Source organism: Diadema antillarum, unplaced genomic scaffold (assembly GCF_040938485.1).
Source record: "Diadema antillarum isolate AM-2024a unplaced genomic scaffold, OU_Dant_1.0 seq00000009_RagTag, whole genome shotgun sequence".
In the NCBI taxonomy this organism is placed as follows: Eukaryota; Metazoa; Echinodermata; class Echinoidea; order Diadematoida; family Diadematidae; genus Diadema; species Diadema antillarum.
Window position 1 is genome coordinate 618,549 of NW_027271131.1, and position 15,348 is coordinate 633,896.

General features: G+C 36.7%; 1 protein-coding gene across 1 annotated transcript; it reads left to right on the forward strand.

Annotated features, from left to right (window-relative positions):
• The first annotated feature begins 6,586 nt into the window (after positions 1-6,586).
• On the forward strand, positions 6,587-15,072 carry LOC139725001 (uncharacterized). The gene is made up of 7 exons (XM_071636092.1): positions 6,587-6,610; positions 7,851-8,084; positions 8,498-8,682; positions 10,686-10,912; positions 12,430-12,525; positions 14,018-14,074; positions 14,956-15,072. The coding sequence occupies exons 1-7, from the start codon at positions 6,587-6,589 to the stop codon at positions 15,003-15,005; spliced, it is 873 nt and encodes a 290-aa protein (XP_071492193.1). The 3' UTR covers positions 15,006-15,072.
• Positions 15,073-15,348: the final 276 nt, after the last annotated feature.

The following is a 15,348-nucleotide window of genomic DNA, read 5'->3' on the forward strand; positions in this document are numbered from 1 at the left end:
ACCACCATCAGCATGAAGTTGATCACCTCCGATGTCTGGTATTTTCAGTTTCCTTTTAAGTTACTATTTTATCACACTGCTGGGTGCATGATCTCTTTTGTACATCACTGTAAATAACAAGTTATGTTCTATTTATATACTTTACCTAAACTTGATTCACTTCAAACAGATTTTTTTTTTCTGTCTTTATTAATGCTCCCTATTTATTTGTTTATTTATCTTTTGATTGAGCATTATGCTTTCTATTTACTGGTACTCTTTATTTAAGAGAATAATCTTTGATTACAAATCCTCAAAACCACCACAAGTTTTATGTGAATTGTCAAACATTAGCAACTTGTATTTCTCGCCAGACATTGGCAGGTTTTGTATTTATTTTTTTTTTACGAACCAGGTCACGACACTCTCTCTCAAAAAAAGAATGCATTTTAAGAAAAACTGACTTTCATCCAGGCACCAAATGAAAATGTCCATGTGAAGTTGAAATTTTAGTATCGTGTAGTACTTTAGATGGTCTTGTAAATAACTCTTTGTAAATAGCTGTTTGAGATAGCCAATTTTAAAGTTCTCTTTGTAAATATTTTATGAGAGGCGAATTTCATAGATGAAAAGGCAGAGTTTGTCACTTTTTTAGAGGAAAATTAAAATTTGAGGAAGATCTGAATTTGAACCTTGTGCGCATTTCAAAAACAACCATGCTTGTGATGTAACATAGTGATTTGAAAGATTAGAATCTGGAGTGAAAACAAAATTGATGGTCTTGTCATAATAGTGCAACACTGGTATTGCCAGTAAAGCTCTTTTGGAGGAAAAACCTAATTATGCAATATAAACATTTTAAACAAAATTTTAGAAACTGGATTAATTTGAATGGTATACAATACATGGCAAAGTATGCCAAGTCTTCATAATGAGCAGTGTTGCAATTCCAGAACTTTAGCTACATATCTCTATGAACTTGTTCAGTCTTTGAATTATGTCAAGCTTGGCAAAGCAGTCATTCTATTTCTGTGTTTAGTCTGGCCAACTTTCTGCAGAATTTGTTACGATTTTTAGCATTACAAATGGATTACGCCTCTGCAAAACCATCATATTCTGTCTTGTAGGGTAAAATGTTTTGTGTTAACTGTACACATTAAAAGCATTCCACCATTGAGACCTGGTGAAAGGAATCCATGTGATATGTGGAGAAGTGATTTCCGTTCCATAACCGGCAACTTTTTATTGTGTGTTCTCTACTTGCACAGCTGCGTAATGCAGCACATGAAAATTGCTTGTTTGCATTAGCAATCATTCATTTACTGAACAGTCACAATTTTTTTCACACGGGGCAAGAATGAGTGCACTCAGTGAGAGTCTTGGTTAAACACAGGTAATCATGAGTTTGGAAAGAAAAGAACAAACAAATGTTGATTGTATTTTGTAAACTCTCGCCAAACAGTTTGCAGACAAATTGATGTCAAACAGGTTCAAATACTTTGAATGTTTTTATGCCAGAATAAAGTGACTAAGCAGCCTTTTTACAAAATAAAGCAAACATTCTTCTATCATACGATATGGAGTACCATTGCATTCATTTGTGTGTAAGGTTCTGAAAAAAGCTTTGCTTGAATCGTTTTCCTCTCATGATCTTTCAGTGTTGTATGTGTTATTTTCCTTTGCTTCTTTCTTCCACACACTATACCTAGATCGTGTACAAGTTATTTTTCCTTTAACCCAAACTAGCCCCCCCCCCCCCCCCCCCTCCCCCCCAACATTCTTTGTGATATACAGATGGCCTTCACAAAAAGCTATCAACACCAACACAATTTCTTTCGGGTCCTCTGAATCTTTTGAGACCAAGTTTGTGACACCTGGGGGCATGGTTTCAAGTTACTTAGTATGCACAAGTATGTACAGTATGTGCATGTCGGACCACAATGTGCTCCAAAACGTGAATTCATATGCAATCAATGCATTTTGTGCTTTCAAATTTCATATACACGTAGCACTATTAGGGCATGATTGTTTTACCTTATACACTGTATTAATGCAATATAGAAAATACGTTTTCATGCTCGGAACAGTGTTGACAACAAACTTTATTTAAAAAAAAAACAATTGGAAACGGTCGTAAATACAAATACATGTACAAGTGTACAGGAAAAATTACAAGAAGTGACCAAAAAATTGTTTTTATGATATTTTTTCACTTGTCTTATTTTGATGGAAAAATTAGTAAAGAAAAAACAAAAATATGCCTTTTTGGAGCTTCATTGATTTATACATGCAGCAAAATTCTTATTTTATATTTACATAAAGCACAAATTAGTATAAATGATAATTTTTATAAAAAAATCATTTACAGTCTTGTAGATTGTTTCAGGTAGTGTGTGTGCTGATTCATTTCAAAATGTTGGGGTTGGGGAACTGTCCCCCTGGCTGAATCGTATGCAAAGTATGCGGCACTGGCCCGATAGTCTGATGTGTGTTCAATGTACATGTACAGTGTATTTATTATAGCTGTACATGCATACGACATTCAAAATCTTACAGTTCTACATTCAGTCCACTACATGAATTCTTTTCTCTCTCCCTCCCTCCCTCTCTCTCTCTCTCTCTCTCTCTCTCTCTCTCTCTCTCTCTCTGATGTACTGCACTGTACATTAAGGTAACAGCAAGTGTTAGGGAAGTTTGTTTTTTGTTTTGTTTTATTTTTTATGACAAAATTTTGCTCCTTCTGACAGATGAGTTTCGTTGATTTGTTTTGGTAGATATACAGTAAACCTTGCCAAAGTCGATCTTGCATAAGTCAAATAATCGCCATAGTCAAATGTCTTTTTTATCAAGTCCTCTCTATATTCTAGTCTCTTGATTTTAATCCCTCATAAGTCAAATTTTCTCTTTAAGTCGAACCTATTTCTTCAGTCCAAATAGATTCCACTCAGGCAAGGTTGACTGTACAATACTCTAGACACGTGTGTAGGCTTATACTTGTAATTTCCTATTTCGCTACGCATGTACAGTATATGCACATGATCATGTCATTTGTTAGGTAGAAATTCGACTTCATTTTGTACCATGTAAAATTTCTGATTTTTTTTTTCTTGTTTTGATTCCTACCTCTTGAACTAAGACAATTTGACAGGTAAAGCAACTCTCCAAAACAAAATGGAAACCCTCACACAACAGCTAGAAAGAGTATGAACACTTAGCATACCTGCAGGCAGACTGTTTTTGTTTTGCAGTAGTAATGAATTTGATCTTTTTTTAATTCTTTTTTTTTTTTGGTAGGAAGTTTTTTTCTTTTATCAATGTATTCCTATTTCTCAGAACTCATCATATCAAACAAGTAAAAGAAGAAAAAGAAGAAGATCGAAGAAGAGAGAGAGAGAGAGAGAAAAAAAAAGAGGCCTTCACGTTTTCCTGCCAATTCTCTCACCATGTTAGCTGACAACAACAACAAATTCTTTTAACAATTATGGCTGTCAGGTCTCTCCCCAAATCGAACTGACAAGCTAAGACCAAACAAAACAAAACAAACCAAAACTTTTAACAAAAGGAAAACTTTCGGAGTATCTTGGTGACACTCGGAAAGCCATATTATGTCTACGCTGCGAGCTGACGCGTCAAAAAAATATGCCAAAAACTCATAGCAATGTTCCAACACCAGACTATTTCATCGAGTTTCTAGTACACTACTGTTTGTAAATTGTACAGATAACATATTAGAGGTGGGGGAATACCCTAGACACTAATGTCGATGATGACGTCATATACTGCCGTAGTGGTCTCGTGACAAATCAAGGAGTCGAGTGACGTGTTCAATATTAAATCACCGTGGCAGCAATCGAAAGCGTCGCTCCTGTGACCCGTCTAGCTTTTGGTTTCATTCGGTGAGGTTCCTCTTACCTAATACTACTCTGGATTTCGTTTACAACAACACGTAGATTACGTGTACATTTTCATTACATCTCCTGTTTCTTGTCAGTTTCTTGCCATAGAAAAGGAGTGATTTTGCTGGATGAACTAGCGCTAGCACGTACGTGTCACAACTAATGTTGCACCACAGCGTGTGTCATTGCGCAATGACAATGTTATTATACAGCGTATACACACGGGCAGCTTTACTTGCACTTGCAGTCATAGTAAATATACCGTATTTTAAACACGTTTTTTTAACCTTTAAATAATGGCGTGTGAAGATTATGTTCTGGCTTAATATATAGACGTACACAACAATGTCAATGAATCAATGACAAAGTAATTTTGCTTCAAGAAAGGTTACGTTTACTTCAACTTGTCTCCATAGTTTATGATCTAGATTTAGGTCTAGAAACCAGACAAGTATTGTAAAGTTTAGTAGAAATAGAATTAGCTAGAACTTGCTAGCTACACATTCTGACATTAACTAGACAGAAAAATCTGTATACATAGTTATGGTCAGGGGATTCTTATGAAGTCTCCGCAGAACATATCCCCAATGTCAAGATACTGACTGATCTTTCGGTCAAGATACTGACTGATCTTTCGGTCAAGATATACTGACTGATCTTTCGGTCAAGAGACTATTAAACAAGGCAAGGTTATTGAATGAATACATCTCACCAAAGTAAATTGTTAGCCATCTTCGATCTGATCGTTTACAAATCCATCAAGTCAACAACAACAACAACAAAATGTTTGTGGTTAATTGATGGTGAATCTTCATGGAATATGATATTTATGAATTATTGCTACTATGAATCTGGGGTAGAATAAAAAGAATAGTGTGATAAGGTGTGTCTTTATTAGAGTCCCCTTTTCATTTCTTAATAGCCTTGTACACACTCCTCACTCTCAACTCTAATAACCTTTGAAAGGATGATGCTACTGCTTTGGAAGTTGGCATTAATTATGGGCAGAATGTGTTGATAAAGGCATGCTTAATTTCTGTTTAGTCTGATAATCCCTTCATTGCTGTTACTCCGGTGATTTACATCCTGTTTTTGTCCCATTCATCACACAGCCAGCACGGTTTGGTAAAGATTTAGCGCTTGAATAGACACTGTACTTCAGAGCCTCTTTTCTCAGTTCACACTTTTCCTGAGTGCAGGGATGCCAAGTTCAAAAAAATTTTATGAGTGAGATTTTCATGACTCGGCATCTCGGCATGCGAATGTGCGCACGAGCGAGGGTGTGGGAGGGGTTTTTCCCCCCTGTGGCCTCCCACGGTAGGGAGCTTTTTCAATTATTTTTAGCACTTAATGGTGCGATCAGGTGCATACTTAAGTGACTATTTTTTACTTATTTTGAAAGACAAAGGGGAAATATACCTTCATCTGCAACTATCACTTTAATCTTTTGAGCTATACTCATTATTATAGGCCCAAGTTGCAGACTTGGCCCGATGCGTGAGAAAAATGGGTGTCATGCGTGAGATCGTGAGATATCCATGCCCCTAAATGCTTGAGTCTCACGCAGAATGCGTGAGACTTGGTAGCTCTGCGAGTGTGTGCTTTCTTTCCTATATTTAGATAGGTTAGAAGAGTCCATTTGATTTGAGTTATACACCATTTTAAAGCTTAAAATCTGCTCTTTCAGAATATGCTCTTAACTAAAATTTGATGTGTGGCGACTTTCTGTTCGTTTTGTGATGCAGGGTCACGTATACAGAAAGCTCAAAATTAGTACCAATTGATAGATCACTCCTCATATGTGCATTGTATGAGTGCATGTAATCGGAGATGCCAATTAGTTTCCCAACTGGCTGAGAGTGAGTAGGTATGGCTTATCTTTCACTGAAAGTATAGCTGTCTGAATTTATGTATACAGTGTAGTGGCTTTGTGATAATGATATTGAGTGATGGATGAATGTAATAGTTTTGCCATACATTTTCCTTTTTTTTTTTGGGGGGGGGGGGCTATACTTTACTCAGATGGAGAAATGTGGGAACAATCCAGTTCTATTTCTCTTCTTGATTAGATCCGAAATGTTGAAAACAGGGGGAAAATGCAAACTCCTGCATTTATCGGAAATAAGGAGGATAGTGTTAAACCGGCTTTCCATGAGGGTAAAATTTCAAACACTGTCACAAAATACAGCTCAGATTTACACTTTTGCACATATTTTCGAACGGAATTGACTTTTGTTTTTTATGCTTTGTCATTAGGTGAAATTTCAGTGCATTTGATATATAAACGAGTATATACCCGATATTATGTTAGCGTTAAAAATGAATCTTCAGATTGCTCAGAAAGATGGCGGCTTCAAGCATCGAACATCAAAGGCACAAATGCACCTGTGGTATTCTTTTGTCCATCCATAGAAAACTGACAGCTGATTGAATAATCATAGTCAGTTGTAACTCCATCTCTCGAACCTCCTTGGTCAAACCATCCTCAACGGGTATATCTGCGGTAATGTGCACATCATATCCATTGGTATGGCTTTGGGCATTCGGTTCCTCCACAATTAACATGACAGCTAGTGCATCGATCAATCATAGTTTTTCATGTCGTATCACCAACTTATCCTGATTCATATATCGACAAACATATTTAATATTTCTCTCTTTTTTTTTTTCAAAACATTCAGCAGTCTGATGACAGCCATTTCATGACCAAGATGACTCGCCTCTTCGGCCTCATGGTTTGCATAGTGATGTCAGTTTTTGGAAGTGAAAATCAGCCAGCAAATCACTTAGTAAATGTGAGTTAACTTCCACTTTTGTGCAATGAAATCCATTCCAATTTATCAAACCAGTGGTAGAATATTATTATTGATTTTGCCTAGTGCATGTTTTTTTGAATTGTTAATCGATCATTTTGAGAATATCTTCAACATTGCACTGACTGTTCATATTGTTTGTAAGCTGCATACACTAATAATTTTCATAACTCTAGATACATATGGCAGCTCATGCTTTGGCACAGACTGCTCCCCTTACGACTAAGAATGATTTGTGCTTGCAAATTAATTGATTATCTCACAGAGATGCCAAGGCTAGAGAAGAGATATAACATAGGAGTTAGGTTTTTGCAGTGCCTCTAAGGGATAGTGCTCAAAGAGAGCAGGTGGGGAGGGTGTGTCTCTATCTCCCCCTACCCCCCCCCCCCCACACACACACACACTTCGCATCCCTACAAATAACTTCAATGAATGTATCAGTGTATTTGAGCATCATTCGTGGGGAGTGTTTCATAAAGCTGTTCGTTAAGTTACGAACAACTTACGAGCAACTGGTGATCAGTTCTTGTGCTGAATTATGGACATTCTGATAAGTATAGCACATCAGAACTGATCACCAGTCGCTCGTAAGTTGTTCGTAACTTTACGAACAGCTTTATGAAACAGGGCCCTGCGTACACTTCTTTTTGCACACAGATATTTCTGCGAATGACGAGGTCAATGGTCATAGACATTTTTGTGAGATGTTGTTTTCGCGAATCGACACCAACGCTTACATTAATGCTCTAGTAAGAAAACACAAGGAGGCATTTTCGCGTGTTGTTAAATTCGTGATCCAACTGTGATTCATGAAATTGGCGAAAATTAAACCCTCGCCAAAATCAGCTTATACAGTATATCATGCAACTCATTATATTTAAGCAAAGTTGGACATTGAAATTTTCTAAATTGACTCACAGTAGTGTCTAACAATTTTTTTTAGCAATGTCTGCCATCATTTATATAATTCTATACTCTGCAAGTGCTAGCTAGTGGAAAGAGGAACACAGAACTTCAAGAGAGCTCAACATTTCTATTTTCAACTGCCCCATGCATGTAGTCGACATTAGGTCTCCTTTTTCACCAGTTCAACTGACCCATGCATGTATAGACATTAGGTCTAATTTTTCACCGGTCTGTACAATCTTTTTAATGCCAACAGACCAACGATTTTCCAGTAGCGTTGGTTCTGCAAGAGCCTCTTCTGGAATCAGAGAATGTGCTTGAGGTTGATGACAACCATGTTGTGAAGCGTGATGCTCTGAGGGAGCCAAGAGCAGGGCCCACTCCCCGCTGCCTTGCAGATGAATTCTTTGACTGGAACAGACACACATGCCATTACTGCACCCGCTGCATGAAAGGATTTCAACATCGGGTCTCGGATCCCGAAAGAGAGGTAAACAAAAACAAAAACACTATAATTGTTGTTGTGCAGGTGTCTCTTTTCATCAATGATGAGTCGACCGCTGCTCATCATCGAGAAGCATAACTATGTAGAATGAGCGCATTTCATTCGAGATTAATTATTGCAAAGGCGTTCTGTTTTAAAATGCTGCATTTTGATTATAGAGTGTCCCAACAAAATGGAAGGCTGTGAATGTACATGGGAAGTGTCCCCTGGGGACCATTTCATGAAGGAACTTGTCGGATAAAAAATCTGACAAGTCTCTTTTATCCGACAAGTTTTGAGAAATTCTGTAGTCTGATTGGCTGATTTCTCTGAACTTGTCGGATATACTTGACTTGTCGGACATTTTATCCGACAAGTTCCTTCATGAAATGCCCCCCTGGTGCTATGTTTCCATACAGGCCTGTGGCTTTGGTCATGGCACCAGTCTCCACTGTGATCCGTGCCCCGATGGCTTCTACCAGGACCGGGCTGACTACCACATCCTTCGGTGCAAGCCGTGTTCTTCATGCGCCCCCGGTGCTGAAGTTGTGCAAGGTTGCACGAAGCAGAGGAACACCATATGTGGCCAAAGCTGCCCGCCAGGGTATGATCTCTACTTTAATTCAATTCAATTCAGTTTTATGTAGCCATTCAGTAAAAACATACGTATTCACATGCAAGCAAAAATATATGCATGTAATTATATCGGAAAGTGTACATATGTAGAAGACATTGAAAGGTCATGGATCCCTGTGAAGCAGGGCTTGTATCGATGGGGCCCCAGTAACAAAATCTGACACAAATCAAACTTTATGTTATACAAATATTTTAAAAGTTTTTACACAGACATACCTACCTACTCACACGCAAGCACTTTTTGACAGTTTACAACTAGCCAAAAATCATACATAAACAGATTATATTTGAAAATGTAGTAAAACTTTGTCTTATATTTCTTTTTCTTTTTCTTTTCAGATTTTGCACTATAGTTGCTTAAGTATTATTCTAAAACAGGCAAAAATGTCTTCATTATTTTCGATACACATTCTAAACAGGTTGAATCATTAGTTTTCAAATGCTTACTACTGGTATGGGTGTGTGTATGCTTTTAACATTCTATATAGTGGATGGTTTCAGTGTACTCTGCTATCAAATGTGTGTAGGGACCTACTAGTATAATTAAAGGATGATGTGTGTACATCATTATGCATGTTATGCAGTTAAGTATTAAATGCCTATCAACTTTCATGTGTGGGAATGTCAAAACAATTTTTTTTTTCTGTAAATGGAAAAGACTCCAGACTCGTAGTCAGGATATCTTGATATATAAACTTGCTCATGAAGTGTGAACAGCCCTTGGACCATAAGTGATTAAAGGACAAGTCCACCTTCATACACATTAGGATTGAGAGAATGCAGCAATATTAGTAGAACACATCAGTGAAAGTTTGAAGAAAATTGGACAATCCATTCAAAAGTTACGAATATTTTAAGTATCTGCGCAGTCACTGCTGGAAGAGAAGACTACTACAGTGTATGATGTCACATGCGTACAACTATATAAGGAAAATAAAAAGAGAATTTCACAAAACTTTACTTTTTGAATAAAGTGCACATTTCTTCGACTTGCTACTGACGTATGTTAAGGGTAATATTATTTCCCATGCCTTCTGAAAGAGAGAAGTCGAGTGTTCTTTTGTTATGCGAGAAAAAATGGAAATATGTTGAATTTTCTTTATTCCTTCTTTATATCGTTGTACTCATGTGACATCACAAGCTATGGTAGTCTTTTCATCCAGCCGTGACTGAGCAGAAACTTCAAAAATTCGTAACTTTTTAACGGATTGTCCGATTTTGCTCAAACTCTCACTGATGTGTCCTACTAATATTGCTGCATTCACTCAACCCTCATGTCTATGAAGGTGAACTTGTCCTTTAATCGTCAATTTCCATCTCAATTCAGAGGGGTGGAGGGATGACAACAAGTCGGCAGTTGATTTCCTCCTCCAATGAGGTTATATTTTTTGTTGGTGTTCTTTTTTTGTCTGTCCGTTTGTCTATTTGTTTGTCTGTTTGAAAAAAAAAAAGTATTGAATGGATTCGGATGAAAATTTGATGAAAAATATTGAAAAGAGTGTGTATATACTATGTACGTATTAATGTGATGATTTTTTTTTTTATTTACTTGATTTCACACAGAACCAGTTGTAATATATGTTGCTATTGCAAAGTTGTATTTTCATGTGTAGGCAACCTAACACAAGCACAAGATGCTTTCAAGGCTGCCTGGCTCTCATTGTAAACGCCATTATTAGATGTTATTGTGTTTTATTTTGCCGAATAAATGACCTAAATTGGCCTTAATCAAAATGGCCCGGGGAATAGATTATTAAATTTTGGTGGTGATCCGGATTACTGTTTTTCTTTTTCTTTTTTTTGTCAGGATTCTTTATCAATGGGATATAGGGCCATTTTTAGCATAATATTGCTCTATTATGCACTTGTACTTTGTTCTGCTCAAATAAGAGGGTTTTTTTCAGTAATGTTACTGCCAACAAGTATGCTGATCATGGTTAAACCCATGCGATGATGCATTGAACTTTACAGGTGGTTTCCCCATGACATCGGCTGCATCAAGTGCACGCATAGGACTGACCACCAGAACTGCCGTCAGGTGACACTTACACCGGGAGGAACTGTCGTCATGAAAACAACCCTACCTCCTATTGTCAGGACAACTACCCAGTCTCCATCTCAGGGCCTGCAGCATTTTTCTCCCTCTCCAACTCAGGAAGCACCCTCAGAAGTGCCTGCAACAGGCAAGAGTAAACTTGGTAGGTTTTTGTTTTCAATGCATACAGACCTGTCCTTTGTACAAAACTCTTCGAGTGCAAATGAATCAATTCTAATTCATCAAATTGATATATAACAAGTGTCACCTCCTGAATGATGAGTTACATGTGAGATGTGTAAGGGCTGTGACTTTAAGGTATTGCACCCATTGAGTTATCACATTTTATCAGTGCTATTTCATTATGAACTAAATTGTTGAAAACACTAATTATCATCAAATTTCTGTGAATGAGATGTTTACTCTTGGACATTTTTAGTAATTTTTTACCACTTTCTTTCCTTCCTGTCTCTGTTATTACATTCACTCCATGTCAAACAGTATTTTCACTCGCCATACTTTACAATTTTACATCCTAAGTAAGTTTCCTTTTATGTAGTTTCTGTGTTGTTTACCTTGCATTGGCACGCTTCATTTCCATGTGATATTCATTCGGTGTTCAGGGTTGTGTGATTATTGTTATGTGTTTACTCTCTCGTTTGCATGTATTGTCATAATTCTATGCTTGTATTGTGTTAATACCTCTAAGAAAAATGAGAATCATTTGGTAGAAATGGAAATTGATATGTCATTTACGTGCATGAACCAGACTGTTCGTGCTTGTTGATCAATTTCAGAGCTTACCATAACCCCCCCCCCCCCCCTCTGCATTATACATTGTATGCCATTAATACACTGATATCAAGCTACTGCATATGCTGGATATTTTGTGAGATTTTTATATTTGCAAAGTTCTTGAATCAGGTGCATGCAAAAATATTGATTCTGATCCTGTCATGAATGTGACATGCATGCGTAAAATTCTCCATTCAGTACAGTACACCACGATCGCGAATTTGACCACTTGCAAAGTCGTTGGGAAGTCCCGATTCATGAAAAATTATACTTGCTAAATGTATGGCGTATACAGTAGCTATTATCATCAGTCGGTCATTTTATAGATCACAACATTTAAGTCTATTCTCTACCATCAGAAAAGAATGGGAAACATAGTCACATGTCTTTCTTTTATCTCGGTGTCATTAACATGCGTTTAGTTTTAGCAGGTGTTTGTTCATTTGTTTGAAAAATAACTCAAAAAGTTGTGGACAGATTCAGATAAAACTTACAGGAAAAGTTGATAATGACTCAAGGAACAGATGATTGAATTTGATTAGTAATCTAGGAATTTTTATGAATTTTTTGAAAGATTTTGTGTGTGTGTGTGTGTGTCTTTTGGCAAATAGGGTCAATAAACTTGGGAGTTCAAGCTGCGGGTATTTGAGGTTTGCATATGCATACTAAAGTGCAAGCTCTGCTTGGGCGAGATGCCACACTGATGGAAACTGAAGACATAAATAAACAAAAGGCTTCTATTTTGGGATACTTGGTGATATTCAGCATGCATGTAGGCCTACACTGTGAGTGGAAATGAACTGCTTGGCAGAGGTCTGCACTCTCCACATGCTTTTCTAGCTTTGTCTTAATTCTTCTTTTTCTTTTCTTTTTTCTTCTCTCTAGCATGGAGCAATCTTGGGACAATTCTTCTTATTGTGGGTGGCATAATAGCTGTGATTGTTTTCCTCTGCATATGGTATTATCGCAGAAATCACACTAGTAAGTATCATGGTTCAAGCTGTTACTCCATTTTACTATCATTATAACTACATCGAATTATAATGTTTAATTTGTCTGTGATTAAGTAAGGTATGGTGGAACAAACAGAATGAAAAATGATATTGAGGTATAGATGTGCAAGACATGATTTTTGTGTTTGTCGGACAATGCGTTGCCATGATAACCATAATTTTATCTAAACCTTGTGGATTGAATAACTTCCATAGTATTTTAGCAATCAATTTCAAAATTGGTATCTATGATGATCTAAAAGTTTAGTTATGCAATACACTCTTTGTGTACTTGACAAAGTGTTGCCATGGTAACTGCTTGTTAATCTTGTGCAGTGAACAACTTCCACAGATTTGAAGCAATTGAAATCAAATTTTGTAGGCATTATGGCCTTGAGGCATAGATGTGGAACACATAATTTTTGTGTTTGTCGGACCAAGCGTTACCATGGTAACCATAATTTTACCAAAACCGTGTCGATTGAATAGCTTCCACATTATTCAAGCAATTAAGGTCAAATTTAGTATGATGATCGGGAGGTGTAGTTATGCAAGGCACCAATGTGTTAATATAAGAAAAATATGTTGTCATGGTAACCACCCATTTTTGTATCAAATTGAACCATTTAATATATGAAGGTGAAATTTGGTGTGTATGATGCTCTTTAAGTGTAGTTTTTGCAAAATGTCCTTTGTATTTGTATCGGACAATGCGTTGCAATGGTAACCACATGTTTTTTTTTTAAATCCTGTGGAGTGAACTTCTTCCACAGTTTTCAAGCAATTGAAATCAAATTTGGTAGGCATTATAGCCCTGAGGTATAGATGTGGAACACATAATTTTTGTGTTTGTCACACAAACCATGCATTGCCATGGTAACCACAATTTTACCAAAATTTTGCAGATCGAATATCTTTTCCATCATTCAAGCAATTAAAGTCAAATTTAGTATGTATCATGATCTAGAAGTGTAGTTTTGCAAGACACCAATGTGTTTATTTAAGGAAAATGCGTTGCCATGGTAACCACTCATTTTTGTATCAAAATAAACCATTCAAGATATGAAGGTCAAATTTGGTGTGTATGATGGTCTTTAAGTGTAGTTATGCAAAATGTCCCTTGTGTTTGTATCAGACAATGCATTGCCATGGTAACCACAGTTTTTACCCAAACTTTGTGGAACTCAGTCTCAACTCTGTAATTGTACAGTAAACTAAAATTATTCTGTTTCCAATTTGACAAGTGCACAAACTTGGTATTAACGTCATTGCCCTCACGACATCACGTACTATAAAGCAACACTAAGGGCGGGGGTATTAATCGCCTTCACTGATAATACTAGTTATTATAAAACATATGGCACATATTTAGATACTCTAATTGTCTCAAAAATTGTGATCAGGGTATTTTGAATCAATACGAGTCAACATGCATTTGCATTGCTTAATTCCTTTAACTGTACATTACCTATTTCTTTTAGATCGATGTCGCAGGATCTCTGCTCAAGACAAGTCTGTAGATGGCCACATCAGTACCGGTGAGTTGGGTTAGTCATCAGCATTTTTCATTTCTGCCCAATATGCCATGCAGGTTCTCCCTGCTATTATGTCTGATCTCTATTATGTTTTACTACTGTAAAACATGATATTTTCGCAGCATGATATTTTCGCAGCATTAAATTTTCACAAATTGGAGCTAACTGCCTTTTTCATGGCATGAAATTTTCACAAGTTGCTTCTAACACTCAATGTAAATAGTGTAGACACAACTTTCGTGTGCATTTTAATTTCGTGAATCTTGGTTCTCGCAAAATTAAGCCATTAAGAAAATTGCTGGGCCACCAACTCTTCCAAATATGTTATCTTTTGGTGTCCCAGGGCCAGTAGAAATGATGTTGGGCCATCAAATTTCCCCCCCCCCCCCAAAAAAAAAAGTTATCTTTTCAAGGCCCATTCAGGCAACTATATGTTTCATAGATTGTTATGTTTCAAAAATTCATCCGTTTTACAAAACTTCTTTCCATATAAATAAATTACAAGGAAGCCTAAAATATGTTAAAAGGAGATATATCAGTATTTTTTTCAATAAACCATAACTGTAGACGATTTTAGTCTAGAAACATGTTTATTATAACTATTGTTCACATTATGTATATTTAATCATACTTAACATTGATTACACGTATTCAAATTCTTACATTGGATTTTTCTATCCCTAACTCACATTTTGGAACTATTTTGAACCACTAATGCTGTGTTTTTATTTCACCTGCAAATAGTAAATTTTGCCTTTACCTATACTCTTGTAAATTTGTGAGAGGAGGAATACTCTTTGCATGCAGACACTGCATCTTTATTTTCGAAGTATTGCAAAACTTTTTTCATACTTCTGTGACTTCTATGTCCCTTTCTCTACCAGGTGATGTCTGGACTGGAGTTCCTACAAGCCCTTCTGAGACATCCAGGTGAGAGCCACTTATTACCTCTGCCAAGGGAGGAGGTTATGTTTTCTTTACCGTTGGTTTGTTTGTCAGTGTGCAAAATAACTCAAAAATAAGTTAACAGATGTGGATGAAACTTACAGGAAAGGTTGAGAATGACACAAGTAACAAATGATTAAATTTTGGTAGTGATGTGAGAATTTTTGGGAATTTATGAAGGATTTTTGATATTTTGACAGGTAGGGTCAATGAACTTGGGAGTTCAAGCTGTGCATTTTCAAGGTTTTTAAACGCGCACTAAAGTGCATGCTCTAGTTTCTGCTAGGGCGAGGCACGCCACACAGCTTAGGGTTTATGATGTAACAAAGGCT

Excerpts from the sequence above, each read along its gene's own strand:
- LOC139725001 (XM_071636092.1), top strand. The coding sequence starts at position 6,587 with ATGACTCGCCTCTTCGGCCTCATG. Across the intron at positions 6,611-7,850 it reads CTCGCCTCTTCGGCCTCATG|ACCAACGATTTTCCAGTAGC; the intron begins GTTTGCATAGTG and ends TAATGCCAACAG. Across the intron at positions 8,085-8,497 it reads TCTCGGATCCCGAAAGAGAG|GCCTGTGGCTTTGGTCATGG; the intron begins GTAAACAAAAAC and ends GTTTCCATACAG.